The sequence below is a fragment of the Saccostrea echinata genome, unplaced genomic scaffold (assembly GCF_033153115.1).
Source record: "Saccostrea echinata isolate AGI-Se365-2 ecotype Australia unplaced genomic scaffold, CSIRO_AGI_Sech_v1 ptg000009l, whole genome shotgun sequence".
Classification (NCBI taxonomy): Eukaryota; Metazoa; Mollusca; class Bivalvia; order Ostreida; family Ostreidae; genus Saccostrea; species Saccostrea echinata.
The window spans coordinates 18,137,313-18,157,598 of NW_026889758.1; the positions used below are offsets into that span (position 1 = coordinate 18,137,313).

At 32.6% G+C, this 20,286-nt stretch overlaps 2 protein-coding genes across 2 annotated transcripts in view; both read right to left on the reverse strand.

The window, feature by feature from the left end:
* Positions 1-14,051, reverse strand: part of LOC133181935 (calmodulin-beta-like) — a 29,351-nt gene extending 15,300 nt beyond the window's left edge. Inside the window, exon 1 of the mRNA XM_061316585.1 lies at positions 13,965-14,051. Coding sequence (XP_061172569.1) covers positions 13,965-13,992 — 28 coding nt within the window. The 5' untranslated portion in view covers positions 13,993-14,051. The remainder of the gene's footprint in view (positions 1-13,964) is intronic.
* A 1,762-nt stretch (positions 14,052-15,813) lies between these two features.
* LOC133181936 (neo-calmodulin-like) lies at positions 15,814-19,570 on the reverse strand. The gene is made up of 5 exons (XM_061316587.1): positions 19,521-19,570; positions 19,397-19,427; positions 16,825-16,968; positions 16,204-16,446; positions 15,814-16,033 (listed from the first exon to the last, which is right to left on the reverse strand). Exons 1-5 carry the CDS (start codon positions 19,521-19,523, stop codon positions 16,005-16,007), a joined length of 450 nt encoding a protein of 149 aa, XP_061172571.1. The 5' UTR covers positions 19,524-19,570; the 3' UTR covers positions 15,814-16,004.
* Positions 19,571-20,286: the final 716 nt, after the last annotated feature.

Genomic DNA, 20,286 nt, shown 5'->3' on the forward strand with positions numbered 1-20,286 from the left:
AATATTGATAAACTGACATTAAGATGGCTTATATTCATGTTGAATGTTTACAATTACAATACTTTCACTGATTGCGAGTGAGTTAACTTTCACCTGGTTCAGTTACCATGGTTACTATTAGTAGTCCTGTACAGTAATGAATATTTTGGGGTTAGTTTATATTTGAACATTTTCAACGATGATGCCATTATTTTTTATGAGCTTCAATAATTATAAAATAGGGTAAAATAAAACTGTTGTAGATCAAATTTGCTCAGCCCATGAAGTCACATGCCAAAGAGAAGGTGAATAAAATTCCTTGTGTTAATAAGGGAGGTCACAGCATAAAATTGCCTATCCATTTTTTTATTGTGTTAATTACATTTTAATATATTTTTTTTTTAATTAATTACTTCTTTTAAACTAAAATAAAAACGATAAACCAAACTATTAATTTTTTTTTCCTTTGCCTTCACATTTGATACCGGTATATGCATATATACATGCTTTGAAGAGGGTTTTTTAAGAGGTGATTCTCTTATCTGGACGATTCATTTATCCGGATGATTTTGTTGGGGACAGAGGCATCCAGATAAACAAGGTGCCACTGTATATATCTGTAATACATGAATATAAATGTACTTGCTATCAACAGTGAGTACAATAAAAATTTTCCCATTAAGTATATTCATTTTTTCTATGTGGTCTACTTTATGCCCAATTATCAGCAGTCTCCTTAATGGCCATATTTAAGTGTAAGAACTAGGTTGCTATAGCAGACAAAAGGTAAATATAAAAATCTAAGTGCAAGGTACTTTATCACTGATTGAATGTTAATTAGGGCCTGCATGAAATATTAAAGCTATATAGGATTCACATTGTCCATCTTTATGTTTTTTAGTCAGCAACACTTCAGTTGTGACACAATAAATAAGTTTTAATTTATGCAGTGTAATACTATACAGGGTATTGATGCATATAGTAAATGAGATCATTAGAATGGTGTATTTTTATATTGTATTTACTTGATATCAAAAATTTTTCTCAGTGGTCTACTTTATGCCCAATTATAAGTGGTCTCCTCAATGGCCATATTTAAGCATAACGTATAAGAACTAGGTTGCTATAGCAGACAAAGGTAAATATAAAAATATAAGTGCAAGGTACTTTATCACTGATTGAATATAAATCAGGGCCTGCATGAAATGATAAAGCTCTATAGGATTCACATTGTTCATCTTTATGTCTCTCAGTCCAGCAACACTTCAGTTGTGACACAATAAATAAGTTTCAATTTGATATACAGTATAATACAATACAGGGTATTGATGCATACAGTGAATAAGATCATTAGAATGGTATATTTATATACAGTATATACTTGATATCAAGAGTTAATTTAGTTTACTCAGTTTTTCTCAGTGGTCCACTTTATGCCTAATTATAAGTGGTCTCCTCAATGACCATATTTAAGTATAAGTACAGGTTACCATTGAAGACAAAAGGCATATATACAAAACTCAACATTATACTTTGATACTGATTGAATGCTGATCTGGACCCTTTAAAAGTACTTAATACTCTCATTCATATTTATATGACAATGTGGTGGTTTTGATATAAGTTAACTGAATTATCTAGGTAACCATGGTAAAATATTTCTATCTGTTTTTGTATGTTTTTGCATGAGCAAGGGCTTGGGTCATGCATAAACTTTTCACATTTTTCAACTTCTTCTCAAGAACTACTGGACCAGTTTAAATCAAACTTGCCACAAAGTATTTTTAAAATAAGGATGGCAATGATTAACTCGTTTATTAACTTTTCTGTGAGAAAAATCATAATCAGTTGAAATTTTCATTACTGGTTTTGTAACCAGTTCACGGCTCAAAATAATTGATGGCCCGCTGGTCTGGGGCCAGTGGATTTTCAATCTGGGCTAGTACATTGCAGAGGGCATGTGCCCTTTGGGTCAGCATTTTTTATGCATAATAAAAGTCATTCACAGTAGGGCTAGTTAACTTCACAGGGTTGTTTGTCCCAACTTCTTCGGTTTCTTGTTTTGTTAAGTTGTACTTCTAAGTATAACATTATTAGCTCTTCTGAGCCAAAGGCTCAAAGAGCTAATGCTATGGCCATTTGTGCGGTGTGCGGTGTGCGTAAACTTTTTAGAATATGGGCCATAACTCAAGAACCCCTTGGCCAATTATTGTCAAATTTGTCACAGGGTATCCTTGGCCCAAGGGCTCCCTTTTATACTAAAACTGGTGTTGTGACCCTTTAACAAGGGGAGATAATTAGGAAAATAGAAAGAAAAGTACTGGTTGCTAAAAAATCTTCTTCTCAAGAACCACTGGGCAGATTATCACCAAACTTACACAAAAGGATGAGGATATGTTGTAGATTAAAATTTGCACGGGGATTTACCCTGGGGCAAAGGGCGTGGTCTCAAGGTCACTTCAAAGTTGACCAAAAATTACATTTTATTAAAATGTTGATATTTTGCTTACTATAAGGACTAGGACCATCAAATCTTGTCAGTTGGTGCATCTAAGGACCTCATATCATGTTGACTCAAAAGTAGGTCACGGTGACCTACTTTTTAAATTTTGCGGCCATTCTTTTTCAAAATGATTTAGAGGCATATTTTGAACAATTTAAGGCCTATGATCATCAAACTTTGTCAGTTGATGCATCTTGGGTCCTCAAAGTACGTCAACTACAAAGTAGGTCACCTTGACCTACTTTTTGAATTTTATGGCTAAACTTTTTTAAAACAATTAAGGTCATTAATTCGAATACGGGGAGGCTTAGAATCATTAAATCTTGTAAGATGATGCATCTTGGGGCCATAAAACATATTTATTAAAAAGTAGGTCACAGTGACCTACTTTTTGAACTTTGCAGGCATTCGATTTCAAAGCGTTTTAGAGGCATAATTTGGACATTTTAAGTCCTATGATCATAAAACTTTGTAAGTTGATGCATCTTGGGTCCTCAAAAAAGGTCAACTGAAAAGTAGGTCACCGTGACCTACTTTTCAATTTATATGACTATAATTAAATATTTCAGGTACTAATTGGCTTAGAATCATAAAACTTTGTCAGTTGATGCATCTTGGGTCTTCGGAGTAGGTCGACTAAAAAGTAGGTCACAGTGACCTACTTTTGAAAATTTATGGCGTAAATTAAATATTTCGGGTACTAATTGGCTTAGAATCATCAAACTTTCTCAGTTGATGCCTCTTGGGTCTTCAGAGTAGGTCGACTAAAAAGTAGGTCACCGTGACCTACTTTTGAAAATTTATGGCTTTAATTAAATATTCCGGGTACTAATTGGCTTAGAATCATCAAACTTTGTCAGTTGATGCCTCATGGGTCTTCGGAGTAGGTCGACTAAAAAGTAGGTCACGGTGACCTACTTTTGAAAATTTATGGCTTTAATTAAATATTTTGGGTACTATTTGGCTTAGAATCATCAAACTTTGTCAGTTGATGCATCTTGGGTCTTCAGAGTAGGTCGACTAAAAAGTAGGTCACGGTGACCTACTTTTGAAAATTTATGGCTTTAATTAAATATTTCGGGTACTAATTGGCTTAGAATCATCAAACTTTGTCAGTTGATGCCTCATGGGTTTTTGGAGTAGGTCGACTAAAAAGTAGGTCACCATGACATACTTTCAGAAAATTTATGGCTTTAATAAAATATTTTGGGTACTAATTGGCTTAGAATCATAAAACTTTGTCAGTTTAAGCGTCATGGGTCCTCGGAGTACAACAACTGAAAAGTAGGTCACGGTGACCTACTTATGAAAATTTATGGCTTTAGTCAAATATTTCGGGTACTAATTGGCTTAGAATCTTTAAACTTTGTCAGTTGATGCGTCTTGGGTCCTCGGAGTACAACAACTGAAAAGTAGGTCACCGTGACCTACTTTTGAAATTTTATGGCTGTATTTAATATTTTCAGGAATTATTTGGCTTAGAGGCGTCAAAATTTGCTTTAAGTTGATGCATCTTTGGTCCTCGGAGTAGGTTGACTGAAAAGTAGGTCACCGTGACCTACTTTTGAAAATTTATGGCTGTAATTAAATATTTTGGGTACTTATTGGCTAGAATCATCAAACTTTGTCAGTCGATGTATCTCTGGTCCTCGGAGTACAGCAACTGAAAAGTAGGTCACGGTGACCTACTTTTGAAAATTTATGGCTTTAATTAAATATTACAGGTACTAATTGGCTTAGAATCATCAAACTTTTGCATCTTGGGTCCTTGGAGTAAAACAATTGAAAAGTAGGTCACTTTGACCTACTTATAAAATTTTATGGTTATAATTTTAAAAAATATTAGGTATTAATTGGCTTAGAATCATCAAACTTAGTTGATGGGTCTTCAGAGAATGACAAGTGATAAGTAGGTCACCATGACCAACTCTCAGGTACTAATTGGCTTAGAATCATTTTGGGTTCTCAGAGTGTGAATTGGAATTTCAAGGGTTTATCTAAATATACAGGATACTTCGAGGCTTCAAATAGAAGTGATAGGTTGTACAGTTTATCAGAAGAGCGATTCAAGGCCCATGGGCCTCTTGTAAAAAAAAAAAAATTACTATTATTATTATGGTTTTGGGCCAGTCTTTATAAAAATCTACTGGCCCAGTGGGACAGTGAAAGTACTAAGCTGACCAGTAAAAATTTGAGGCGATAGCCCAAGTGACCAGTAAACAAAAATAATAATTTCTAGCCCTGCAGTTACAATTTACATACTAACTGCTTAGTAGATAGTTTTTATATGCCCGTCTTTAGACGGGACATATGTTATGGCGTTCATGTCCGTCCGTCCGTCCGTCCGTCTGTTAGCTTTTATCGTGTCCGGCTCATAACTTTAATACTATTAGGCCTAGGATTATCAAATTTTGTCAGCTGATACTTCTTGGGTAGAAGGTGTGTCGCACATTGAAAGCACGTCGCTCTGACCTTTAATTAAGATGCTATGGCCAAATATGGAAAAATCCTGTCTGGCTCATAACTAGAAAACTATCAGACTTAGAATCATCAAACTTGGTCAATTTATGCATCTTAGGTAGAAGGTGTGTCACGACCTATTTCAAGGCCACTGTGACCTTTAATTTAAGTGAAATTTAAAAAAAAAATAAATGATTTTTACTATTAGATTACACAATCCCAAAAAATGCCAGAGTGTTGCAGTATCCTTATTAAAAAAATGTTAAATCAAGAAAATACTTATTTTTTTCACAATATACTTTACAGCAATCTATAACAAATGCAATGTTACAAGGAAAAATTCCACCTCTCCCATGGGTGTAATTATCAAGCACTGGCCAAGAAGAATTTGATAACAGAAAATTGCATGTCAAATTAGAGAGAAATTAATGAGTTTAGTGTGAGGAGCTAACTGGTAGAGCATCTCTGATCAAGCAGGTGTTATCTATATCTCTTGGGAACTGGGCAAAAAGAATCAGCTGTGTTGGATTAAATAGTTGGCTAGCCAAACTTTTAAAATGAATTTGGTGAAAAGTAATTAAAACTTATTTGATATTGTATAAAAAAATTATAATTTAAATAATATAATTAATATAATTATTATATAATATAATTAAAACTAATTATACTCGGTATTGCAGCTTAAAACCAGTCTGACATTAAATCTAAAAAAAATCAAGTATTTACAAAAATGTTTTTAATTATGGTAGATAGTCCCTACAAATCTAAAAGTAAATTGCAGGAACCTTATTAAAATGTTGCATCAAGATTACACAAGTTTTTTGTTTCTTTTTATAAATCTTTGTAACAAATTTTTAAAAAAATCTTTGTTTTCAAATTTAATTTCAGGATGACATAAATATGCATTTTTATTGCACTACAAAGCAGATAGTATGTATAGATCCATTCATCCATTGGGATTAATGAGTGGACATGCATCCATGCAGTTAAAGATTAATTAATGAGTTCAGTGTAGGGAGGCTAGCTGTCTCAATCATTTCTGTTAGATGATCTCTGATCAAGCAGCTGTTATCTGTATCCTTTGGGAATTAGACAGAAGAACTGCTGGTCAGTTTATAGCATATGTCATTTGATGGCCAGCCTTTTTTTTTAATATTAATTTGATATAGATTAAGTTGTTAGGACTAAATTGATATTGTTTAATATGATATTTTTATTTAGTATTTTGAAAATATCAACTAATTCAGTGCATCATGTCTCACAAATCTGAAAGCTGGGGGGGGGGGGGGGGGGTGTTGCAGATGGACATTTTTCAATTTCTAACACAACCAGTTGAGGATCTATAATGTAACATTTGTTATAATTAATGCCTACACAACAGGAGATGTATAAACAAATATTAAAAGGAACGGAAAAATCATTGAAATCCTTGTATCAAGGTTGACATGATTTTCTTGCACTCTAAACTGTTTATGACAATTGAACAATATTTGACAGGCGTATCATGCTGTGGCGGGGCACTTTATTGAGTATATATATTTACTTTTTCAATTTTAATATTTTCATTTTTTGAAATAAAATTTGTAACATGTTTCAAACTTAAATGTGACAATCAACCAGTTACCATATCTTGCTGAATATAATATGCATTGGTTTAAATATGCACCCCTTTTTTCAGCCTAACTTGGGATAAATTGCAGCTGGGTTGTAAAGATTATTTGCTACAAATTAAATCTTATTTCCTACAAGGCACAAGTTAGTTAAACATTAAGATTTCAAAAGACTTGAAATTTCTCTGACAATAACATAAAGATAAGTCAATTGACATATGACAAGCGTTTGATATGTTGTAATCAATACACACCCATGCTTAAAAAAATGAAGAACAAAGGTTATAAATCGACCTCTCAAATATGAAACACTGGCTCTCAATTGTCTATAATTGGGGCCGTTCAAGGGCCCCACTCCCAATTCAAAAAAGGTACCTTTTTTCCCAATTAATGTGTTAATTTTCCCAATAGTCATTTCTCCCAAAAACTGATAAAAGAAAATATAGCTGGATATATAATAACTTAACTTGCTATTTATATTCCTCTGTTTTGTAGAACAAATTTAGTTGATAGCAAAGATCGGAAACCTTAGGGCCTTTTCAAAAATATTTAATATTAAAGGGAGATTATACATGCATATAATGTCAAGCAATGATGATTTTGGTGATCATATTGAGCTATACTTTAGTAAATAAATACAGGTTTTTGGATGCTTGAGTTTCTGATTGACAATAATCTATGTAGTTTTTGGAGACCACGTCTTCCAACAATCTGTTAGAATTCCCATGAGTACCAATTGCAACCTGTCATTAGGCTAGCAGACATCTTTTTATATTCGTATGAAGCAGAATTTATTCAAAATCTTATACAAAAGAAGAAGAAAACACTTGCTGTGGTCTTGAACTCGACATTGAGATATATCAATGATGTATTATCAATTAACAATAGTTACTTCCATTCATATGTCAACTCTATATATACCCCAGTGAGCTTGAAATAAAAGATACCACAGAGTCTGATGCATCTGTTTCATGTTTGGATATTATTTATTTCCATCTCTAATTAAAATTTTATAAATTGATTATGTACATGTAATATTAAATGCATGTTTCTTGGAAAGTAATGTTTTAAGTGTTTCCTTACTGCTCTTAAGGATTTTCATGGTATATCAGATTCTTGTTTATTATCCTTTTCTAAGTGTTACTTTTCTCTAAGCAGTAAACAGGCAGTTGTATCACTAATGTTAGGTGGAGACACATATCAAGTTACCTACAGTTACAGCCAAGGTTTGAGGAAGGTGGCAGAATCATCTGGAGTTTTCCAACATGAGTGACCAGTCGGCAGTGGATACTCACTCCTCTATGGCACCTGATCCCACCTCGGATGTTTTTGAGGTAGAGGTTGCACTGATCAAATCATTATTTGAATGGACTTTTGAGCTTTTATACTGTTCATTGTCTCCATATTTCATTTTATAAAATCTAGTTTTAATCAGGATGATTGAAAACAAATGAATCATCAATGTCTTTGAGAAAAGACGCTTCCTAGATTGTACAAATTTATTCTAAAAAAGAATGGTGGAATCTTTAAAATTATTATGAGGGAAAGAGTCGGTGTTTCATTTAGAATCGTGACGTGCAGTGATCAGATGCCTATATATTAGAGATCCATTTTTCTTTCTTCATATTATAAGATTCTTCCACTGTTTTTTTCCTGATATTTTTGGTATTTATTATTTAATTTTTGAGCTGATTAGTGCATCCTAATAAACAGTTATAATAGACCAGTATATTGAACATGTCCTACTAGCAGGTTTATGAAAAATATAGAGAGATAACAAACAGTATTAAAGCTCAAAAGTTCATTCAAAGTACAGTTGAGGAACAGAACAAATACAAACCTCTAAAACATCAGAGGTGGGTTCAGGTGCCATGGAGGAGTGAACATCCCCTGCTGACCGGTCACATCCGCCGTGTGCTTCCTGTCATGATCGGGGAAAAATTAGAAGAATTGGTAGGCAATTCAGTGTGTAAATAATGGCCTGAAAATTAGATTTAAAAAGTCAATCGGCACTTGACTTAATGATAGATTGTATTTGCTGACAAGCAACAAGGTCATTGTATAGACCATATAACTTTTGTAAAGATGACTTTAAACGAGACAGCTGATACTCTTATTTCATCAACTTGTTTCATCAACTTCGTTTTAGAAATTGTTCATACCCATGCTCTTGCTTATCGAATCAACCGAGAGATATAAACCCTGTATGCAGGTGATGAGGGTATATTGCTGCATAAGTAAGTGAAGTTGATGATTGAAAAGTTAGTCATAAAGGTTTGTTGTTAGGTTACCATTAACCTCTTTTTACAGTAAAATATCAAAATATGAAACAGATGTGTCAGATTATCACTCTGCAATATCTTTAATATCAAGCTCATTAGGATAAATTGTGTTGACATATGAATACAAATAATTAATACCGTAAAGTAACATGTATTGGACGCATTTTTTTTGTAAGAAAAATTGTTCAAAAGTTGGGGTGCGTGCATTACATAGGAACTAAATTCAACCCCTTTTTTCTGGACATTTGATCTTGACTCTTATAAGTGATTTTCACTGTTATCAAAAAACACATAGATGTTATCAATCAGAAACTCAAGAATCTTTTGGAATTTATAAGGACTGATAAGAAAGAAATCCTGGAGAAATATCTTGCTAAACATTTGCTGAACCAGCCTAATAAATTTTTGAGAGGAGCTAGTCCTCATATGTTACATTTTTTAAATTCTCAATGAAAATCGTTACTATGAAAGTTGATGAAATACTCTTAAACTTTCCTTATTTGACAAACTACTATTTGGAGTTCAACTCTTGGCAATACATTGTAGTTTCAGCATAATGATTGTTCGAATCATTCGATTGTCACCACTGTAAACAATGTTATGCCCCAGAAATCTTGTGAGATTTAGAGCTTCCTCGACTCCCATGCAAAAGAGCGGTTGTAAGTTAGATAACTGCGAGTTACTCGCAATACTACATATTGCAAATACTGGTCCTTTTAATTTATTTCACATGTGCTCATTTTTGAAATGCATGCACAATTCTTTATAAAGTTGGTGACATTGTGTATGAAAATATAATAAAGTCTAGTAACATGTTTAAATTAAGCATGTAGTATGCATTTTTTTCTTGAACAGTAACGAAAGGGATGAGAAAGTTCATTTAGTGCCATAAACTTTCATTTGTATGTCATTTTTCAGAGATGGAGTAGTACACAAGCACAATTTTTTAAAGAAAGAAAATTCAATGGAATGAAAGCCAAAGAAAAGGTGAAGTGAATTGTCACTCATGTTTTAAATTAAATGTGGACATGGTTATTATTTTAGTTATGTCATAACCTTCTTATCAATTTTAAGGCAGACAGATGCATTTTTTATTGCTTTAAATGGAATAACTTATCAAAAAAGTTTGTATATGTTTTTTGATATAGAATTTAAATTAAAAAAAAAACAAATTAGCAATTACTGCAGTTCTGAATTTCACTACATGAGAAATTTTTCTGTCCTGCCATGAATATGATTGGGGCATATAGAGTTTGTCATGTTCGTCTTCCCCCTTCCAATTTTCTGTCTGTCCTTCCATTCCGCTTTGCTTTTAGCTCAGTTCAAAACTAAGTTTCAAAGAAACTATTCAAGATATTTTTATCAATCTTCATATGCTGATACATATTGATGAGAGGTATTCAATTGCATCAACAATTTTTTGCCTTGACCTTTCCTTTAACTTTGACCTCACTTTTCTTAAATAAGTGTTTAGCTCAGTTTTAAAGAAACCATTCAAGATAGTGTAATCAAACATCATATGCTGATACATTCTGAATCAACATTTTTTGACCTTGACCTTTCCTTTGACCTTGACTCTACTTATCTTAAATTAGTGTTTAGCTAAGTTTTAAAGAAACCATTCAGGATAGCGTAAACTAAATTCGTTTGCTGATACATAATGATGAGAGCTATTCAACTGCATCAACATTTTTTGACCTTGATTTTTCCTTTGACCTTGACCTCACTTTTCCTAAATGAGTGTCAAACTTCATATGCTGATACATACTGATGGAAGGTGTTCAACTGTATCAACATTTTTGACCTTGTCCTTTCATTTGACCTTGACATCATTTTTTTTTGAAATAGTGATTAGCTCAGTGTTAAATAAACAGTTTCCATTCAAAATATTTTTATCAAACTTAATGAGAACTATTCAACTGCATCAAAAATGTTTGACCTTGAACTTTCCTGTGACCTGGACCTCTTTTTTCTTAAATTTGCATTTTGCTTAGTTTTAAAGAAACCATTAATTAAAGATAATTTTATGTGAACTTATGCACTTAACATAATTTGGTGAGAATTTATCATCTATATCCAATTTTTTTTATTTCAATGTTAAAGAAACTATTTTAAGATATTCTCATCAAATTTCATACACTAAAAAAATTATCATGTTGCATTACTAATATGCCCACATGGTGCAGTGGTTAAAGCTCTAGAGTCGCGGAGTAAGGAGATGATCCTTATGTCGCTAGTTCGAATCCCACTGTGGGACGTGCAGACCGTATAAACCGATGTCCCATGTCACAGTAGGTGTTGGCACGAAAAAGATCCCTCACTGCTTAATGGCCCTCAGTGCCGAGTATAGGTCAAAATTTGCAGCTCTCTACCGGCAAGTGGTGGCATCTCCAAATGAGTGAAAAATTCTCAAGAGAGACATTAAACAATAAACAAACAAAAATTAATATACCCTCAGCTGGGCATTCATGTCCTATGGACATATTTCTTGCTTTGCCCTCTTTTACATTTGTACATGGATATACTTTTAATTTTTGCTCTGTAAACAGCAACAACAACAACAAAAACATTATACTATTTGATACGCACTAAATTATATGCTAGGAATGTATTGTGAAAGATGGATTTCAGCTGACAAATGTGGCATCTTTAAGCCAGCTTTTTAAAATTTATTTCTGAATGACTTTCTTCTTTTATATTTGCAGCTCATTTACAGGGATGTATTAGTATGGTAACCTGTTTGCCAACACCATGTAGATGAGATTTTAGCACATATTGTGTGAAATGATTCTCTTAATTGACATGAAGTCATTTTTTATCAAGATAAAAATTACTTGTGTGTCTTGCAGTAACATTATTTAATGTAGCCCTTTCATGGCACACATGTTCCTTTCAAAGAGAGGAAAACATTTATAATTTTTCAAGGTCAATAATCTCATGGATGAAATGCAAACTGTACTATTTGAAATAGGTGGTATAGGTATTTCAGAGTCTGTATTACTGCTTGCCAGTTTCTTGTTGGAGGGAATATTCTCATTAAATAAACTATGTAAAGATTTGCTTTTTAATGCAAAGTATTTTTTATAAGTAATAACTTCATTTCAACTTAACAATGAACAGTTAATCAATGCATCTCACTTTGTATCTAATGCATTTTTAGAACACACATTTGTGGTTTAAAACATGTTGTAATAGTTTAATAATGCTATTCATTTTTTTTTATTGACAAGAAATGAAAATGTAATGATTATTTCAAAATATTGTTTTATTCCTCTCATGTATATTTATAGTTGTTATTTTTATTGATGTTATGTTTGTGTACAAAATACTAGTTATTTATTACTTTATACAAAATTAATGTTGTGAAGATTGATAATGATAGAAGTCCTTATGCATATATTGAACAGAAAACAAATGTCAACAATGTAATACACATTAACAAATAAAAAGAAATTTTACATGACTTGCACATATTTGCATTATCTGTTTATTTATGAGTTCAGTAGACAGTGACCATGACAAATGTGTATTTAGGATAGAGATATTAGGCATGAAAAGAAAAGGGGTTAAGTTTTACAAACTTTTTTTACATGGGGAAATATTACTGACATTTTTATACAACAACAAATAAGTTACTGGAATTGTGAAGTCTATGTGTCTTCTGTCAGTAGACATCTTTTGAAACAAAGGTAGCTTGTGGCAAGAAATATTAATGTCTTTTGCACAAGGTCATAGTCACTCTTTATCAAGGTATTAAATACTTACCAATAATTGTAACCTCAGAGTATGGTCCTAACACAGGTTAATACAGGTCAAGGCCATAGGGTTTAGAAATGTAATAAATATTCAGATAAACACATAATTCTGTTTGTTTATTTGTTTGTTATACATCCTTTGAGAATTTTTCATTAGTATTGAGACACCACAACTTGCTGGTTGAGGGCTGCAAATTTAGACCTGTACTTTTGAGCAGTGAGTGGTCTTTTCTTGTCCCAGCATATACTGCAACAAGGGAATTTGGTTTATATGGTTTCATTGGAAGAACCGGTCTCCATGTCCTTCAGTGGGATTTGTACCTATGACTTGAGGAACAAGTCCTTACTTAGCTACTCTAGAGCAAACGCTCTGACCACTGCGCCAAGCGGGCAATCACATTATTGTTATACTAGATGTAAATCAAGGCAAAGGGATAATTGTGACTTGAGGATGTATAACAACCCTGCATCAAGTTCAATTTTTGTCCACTATAAAATAGCTTCCAAAAATCATATTATCCTAGGGTTCATTATGCTCAGGGTATATGGCATAAACTGGATATATAAAATTCTAAAACACAGGGGTTTTTTTTAGAAAAGTACAAGGTTATAGTTTCGAGAGGTCATATCTAGCATGTACAGGTGATTGTGGCCTAGATGATGATTTTATACCATAAGTCATCATGAAGTTTTAAATCAATGTGGTGGATGAAATATTTTCTTAACGTAACTATTACTATCGGTCATTTACTATATTTCCATAAGATTCAGGACATGAAAATTTATCTAGGAATAGGCATCACCCAATTAGTTCCTTCTAGTTAAAATAAGGAAATATCATACTGGGTTTAAAAGTGCTAATATAAGTGCTTAAGATAAATGCAAATTGATTAATAAATACTGGTATGTGAAGTACATTTATGCATCTGGAGATTTTTTATTTAAATAATTAGGAAAAAAGAAAATGGTCTACATAATCATGTATATATATATTTTCCGGTCTCCTTTATGCATTATATATACTTGGTCTACTTTAACCCTTCGGAATCCTCATAAAATATATACATGTCTACCTAAAACCTCCAATGTATTTAAAAAATATTATGGAGACCGGAAATCTCGTATATTTTTCAGGAAGCAACATTTAGGGCTGAGGGGGTAAAATTTTCATTTTTGAAGCCTATTAGAATAAATTTGGGTGAAAGTGTGAATCAGAATGTCTCAAATAAAAGAAATGAAAAATGTCTACTTAATGCCTCAGAAAAAGTGCGGTCTACTTTATGCCAAAGTCCACCTTATATATATATATATATATATATATATATATATATATTCAAAATACATTTGAATATACTTTTAAATAAATGTAACGTACCCTGAAGTTTATCAGCGTCCAATTCCATGATGATCCGTATCTAAACACAAATAACAGAATCCATTGACACCACAGATAGCAACAACAAAATTAGTACCTTTTTTTAGTAATATTCAACGATCATATTGACGTTAGATTTAATAAAACATATGAAACTGAATTACACAAAAAAGAATTAATTACAAATGTATTAGATGAAATCAATCAACTAACCGAGTGTTTTCATTTATTCCTCATGGTTCACATTCATTTTTCATTCATTTTTAAACAACTTGGATTGTTGAAATTCGACACAGTCCACAGATCGATCGATCAGTGAATGTTGGGGATTTAAATGTAAAACCTTCCATAACAAAGCTAAGAATTCATAAACCTCATAGTAATGACTAATCCGTCGAAAGCGACCAGTGGTCAAATAACTTCAATGTATTTTTGATCATCCTTTACTCTTCTGAAATGTGCAAAGATATACGAGTAAGCTCCTGGGTTTTCCAAAGGCTTTAAAGGTTTTCATGGGAACTCTATCATGTTGTAAATTTTGAATTTACTAGGTGGAGGTAAATTCAAAATTTATAACATAACTCTCTATTTTGGGGGTTAAAGAATTATTTTATCGAATCAGGCCCTTAGAACGCCCCCACCCCCTTTCCTGAGTATAGTATTTTGCTATAGTAATTTTTCCATTAGATGCTGGTCCCCCCCCCCCCCCCCCGGCCCTTTTGCCGTTGTAAGGTCGAGCACAGGGAAATTTGCTTGTCAGATTTTTTTTTTTGGGGGGGGGACCCCCCCCCCCTCTTGAAACCTTTGCTATGTGTCTGGGAAATGTTGTGCTAAGGTTGCGACGTACATTAGCCTTTTGGATGTTGTCAGGTTTAAGATTTTATAGCTGGTTTATTCCTTAGTCATAATTTCTATTGTTTTTTCTAACTTAACATGGGGAAGCCACTAAGGGCATATACTGATATGAAAATAATTCTAGAAGAATTCACTTTAAGTTTTCATCAGCCACCCGTAGTTGGTATGATAACTACCTGTGATATATGCGACTATTACAGTGTAATAGTATTTTCTGGATGAGTAACGAAGTAGATGTTTTTAGCAAGTCTATCACATTTAATTGTAAGTCATGTTTTGAAATCTTGCATGGTTGATGGCATTAAGCATGCATTCAAATCATGTTTAGGATGCTGTATATGAGTCTATATTTTTAAGATAAATGATCAAGCTGGATCTCTTAAACGGTGAAAATCCAAGTGGATATAAATTTTACATTAACCAATTTGCACGGTTGAATCACTAAGATGGATACTTTGCTTTGTAAGCTGCATGTCAACTCCAAAATCTTTACAAATTCTACACTGATCAAATCTACAAAAATGTTGCATCTTTTACAAATTCTTCACTGATCAAATCTGCATAAATGTTGCATCTCAGGTTCGTTAGAAGCACTTCGGATGCTGTATGGTAACTATATTTTCCCTAGGTTCATTTAAGCATGTCCAATCTCAAGTGACTCAAAAGCACAACAAAGACCAAACTTTACCATATATGTTGCATCCTGAGATATACAACAACCATTAATGTTTCGGTTTTTGCACTAAAGTCTTTTCTTAAATACTTAGTTTGCACTACCTTTAGAACCATTGGCCAACTGGTTTAAAGACAAAAACAGAAGAATTAAAAAAAAAACGTTAGCGACAAGTGGAGTAAGGGTAAAATGGTCATCCCTGTCAATAGCCTCTACTTCTTAATCACAAACTAATGGTCATCCCTGTCAATAGCTTCTACTTCTTAATCACAAACGTCTTTGTTCACAATAAGAAAGATAAATCCACTCATGTACAAATCTTAGATTTCCCTCTCAACGTTGTATACAACATTCTTATATATTGTTCGTTTACAGGATTAAAATGGTAATTTATCTGGACAATGTTTATTCATAGAAAACTAAAGTGATACTTGAAATTTTGACAGATGTTTATATCACTGTATAAATTATAAAGTCTTTTCTGTATCACTTTGAGTATTTCATACAAGAAATCACTTCCCCGACATCATTCTGCAAAACTCTGAAAAAAATAAAATAGCATCCGCTGTATTGGAAATTAAGTGAATTTCTTATTTCCTGGTGATCAAATTTCAACATATTGTAGTCACCTTATAAATATTTAACACTTTATTATATTATATAACACGTTTCAATTCTCTTTGATGTATTAAAAGTATGTTAAAATGATACCTTCGTAGTCTACTTTTCCATCACCATCCTTGTCAATTGATTTAATTAATTCATCTGCCTCTTCCGGTCGAATTTTTTGACCTGTTTCTGTTAAAATGTTTCTTAATTCTGATACAGTTATATAGCCGTTGCAATCCTTATCAAAAAGTGTAAATGCTTCTCGTATTTCGTCTTCTGTGTTCGATTTCTCCAGTTTTCTCGCCATCATTAAAACAAATTCTTCAAAGTCAATTGAACCATTCCCTGTCAAAAAAAAAAGAAAAAGATTCCATACCTTAATCCAATTAATCTGAGAGAAAAATTTCAGGTACAAGCATCCATAATAAATGGTCTATGCATTTCACAAGTTGTCATTTCAATTCCATTTACTAAATTACCCGTAATAGATTTTAGCCAAATGTAGACGCAACGTTAAGCTACATTTACCTGAGTTAAGAAACTTAACTATTTGGCAGAACAATGCATTATGCAGAACTTTGCCGATTTTTATTTTTAAACGAGAAGAAAACTGTCAGGTTTATAAATGTTTATCTTTAATACATTGTTTAAAAAAATTGGTTTACTATGTTTGCAATTCAAAAGATAAGATATGGAGTAACAAAAGAAAAAAAAATCCCGCACCATCCTCATCCACACCCTTAAGCATATTGACTATGTCATCATCTGATGGATTCTGACCCAGAGACCTCATCACTACTGCTAATTCGCTGGTGGAAATAGTACCATCCCCATCCTTGTCAAAAAGGTTAAAGGTTTCCTTGAAATCTACAAAACATGAAAACCCCAATTAAAAGCATTACGTGACTCAAACTTTCAAACATTTCAGTCGCACATTTTAAGGGGTATTTACAAGAGCACATACTAGTATTTTGCGCGCTAGTGGAATACCATGGAAACTTTCTTGTACTATTTATAGCAATTATGTAATATTTCCCGTTTTACTTCAAATGGTATTGTGAAACACGTCTATATCTCCTGTACATATTAGAAAATTAGGAAGAGGCTAAAAAGGATTCGATTCCATATGTAACAATGTAAGAAAATCAGAAAAAGGGCAACAAAATCCAAGCATATGAACCATTCTTTGATAATGATTTTACATTCAATTTACATTTAGTTCAAGTTTTTTCTTCTATTTCTTTGTGTCATACAACACATCAGATTACATAGTAATAACTAAACATATATCGGTATTATAAGTTATAACAAAATGACAGTGAGCATAATAAATAAATAGCAAGTATATAGAATGTGTTATAACAGGTATGATTGTAATTATGAAACACTTGTTACAACACGAAATGTAATAACAAGGCAAAATGTAATAAACCGGGATTATTGCATTTTGCGTTATTACATTTTGCGTCGATATCAACACAGAATGTAATAACGCAAAATGTAAAAACAGACTTTTTAGGATTATTACATTTTGCGTTATTACATTTTGCGTCGAGATCAACGCAAAATGTAATTACACGATTTTCGTATTATTGCATTTTGCGTTGTTACATTTTGCGTCGATATCAACACAGAATGTAATAACGCAAAATGTAAAAACAGACTTTTTAGGATTATTACATTTTGCGTTATTACATTTTGCGTCGAGATCAACGCAAAATGTAATAACACGATTTTCGTATTATTGCATTTTGCGTTGTTACATTTTGCGTCGAGATTAAGCAAAATGCAAAAACGCAAAATGTAATAACACACTTTAAGTCACTCAGGTTGAGAAAAAATTTCAATTGAGTGGTGGATGAAGAAAATAAATGGAAAAAATAAAACAAAAGGAAAAATAAACATATGCTAATTCTTTCATTAGATCTGATTTCATCATATATTGATTTCATTAGCCATTTAAAATCAGTTGATATCCAAACCATAGGTATTGCAAATTAGAAACGTGCGTGCTCACGTGTGTGTGTGTGTGTGTGTGTGTGTATGGGGGGGGGGGGGTATTTCGTTGATCAGTGTATCAGTTTGCTTTTGCTTTTTGATGGGCACGTGCCTGAAATTAAGAAAAAATCTATTTTTACTGGCAGGTGTAAATATAGCGGGAAGGGGGTTTCTTGACAATTAAGATTTCATACTGTTTTACAAATCATGTGCATTGCAGACCAGCAAAAATAAAATTCTCTCTCTCTCTCTCTCTCTCTCTCTCTCTCTCTCTCTCTCTCTATTCAACAATAAAATGGAGAGTTTCTGCATTTGCATAAAAATACAATGATCAACATACGAGTAACCCCTACCCCCGCTTCTCCTCGCTAAACACACACACATGCACTTCTAATTTGCTAACCAATGTTTTTATTGTACATATGATTAATAGGTTTGCGCAAACAATATTGTACATCAAAAGTATCAACAAAATGTTGGGATAAATCTGCACTAATACATAGTCAAGTTAATTTAACATATACAATTAGGGACGAATCTAGGAATTGGGAGTCAGAAGCCGCCTTGAAAGGGGGAGGGCAATGGGTGAAACAGCCGGAATCTCCTGTTTTCTAGAGATTGTACAAGGCAAAAATGAAATGAACCCTTCTTAGAGCACACTTTCACTAAATCTAGTTGTCATGATTAATGATGAGAACTATGACGTAGAAAAAAAAAGCCTGTAAGTCAAGCCCCAAGACGCTCTTGTATTGAAAGAACATAAAAATAAACATTTTATTTACATACCTTTCTCCTATTATTCAATTTTCTTTTTAAAGACAGAATTATGATTTATCATGACTTTAACAATTTTAGCCCCTCCCCCCTTTTAAGTTTCATCAACCCTCAGTTCTCTCATATGTTATTTTCCAAAAGAACTCTAAAATACTTAACTAATATGCACACATTTTCAACATACTTTGCGGGGCAAAATTTGACGGATATGATTCATTTAAATTCACAATTGCATTTAAAAAAGTAATCATTTAGCCAAGTTAAAAGTTATCTCTCTTACTATAGATCAATGGACCTTTATTGTGACCCAACATGTATACGATATATGCACATGATTTCAGCGGGAGTTGTCTCTCTTTGATTCTCATAACCAGTGATATGTAACGTAATACGTTACAAGAATTTGAAGATATTATTTGTATAATACTACTGTATATTACGTCAACGTATTTTATTTAATGAAAAATTTTGTAACTACGTAATGGATGTGTTTTGAAATATAATTTAAATGTGAGAAACCTACCTTTCTTTATTTCTGCAGATAACTGGTCTACCTAGAAAGAAGAATACATTTCCAAGATAAATCTCGACTATCTTTCATTAAGACTTTGTTTTACAATGAATGAAACAAACTTAAATAAACTCACCATATTAGACACATGTAGGTCCCTTAAAACTAGTTCTTTCGAAAAGAAACTTGACAAAAGGCCTTTATCTGTTTCAGCTGGTAAATAAACTTTTAAATAACACTTTTAAATAACACGACACTCGTCGCTCGACCGTTGCATTTTAAACTCTACATAGATTCACTATTATGTTAGAAATCTCCGATTTTGAAATTACACTCCACTGAACAAAACATGTAGAACAGTCATTTACCACCATTAAAATTACTACAAGGCGAACTCTAAAATTTCTAAACATGTCTGCGTTTTATAATGAGAAGAAATACAATTATAATTCTCTTTTATTGTTTAAATTTCTTTTAACAACACCAATCAAAATTTTGCATCAAAGGCTAATTTGTACATATAAAGTTGATAAAGTTTCCAGCTCTAAATACGATACTATACGTATATGAATGAAAAGTAAAAAACATTCCTTCTTCTATATCCACATCTGCAGGCATGTTCACGAAGCTACATGTATTTTAGGACTAAGTCATATCTTAGGAAAAATCTTAGGACATATCTTAGGAAAGTTTCATGAACATGCCTACTGGAGTTCATTCGTTAACTAGGAATCTTATCTAAATACGGAATTATTCGTTGGCCAAATGAGTCCAAGACAGATTTTTTTTCCTGTCTAAAGAAGCTTCTTGTCAAATTTTTTTCTATCTAATCAAGAATTCTAGCGAATTTCCCGGGTGAAAATTCACAAGCCACATTATAAGTTTTCATGAGGTTTTTGTTC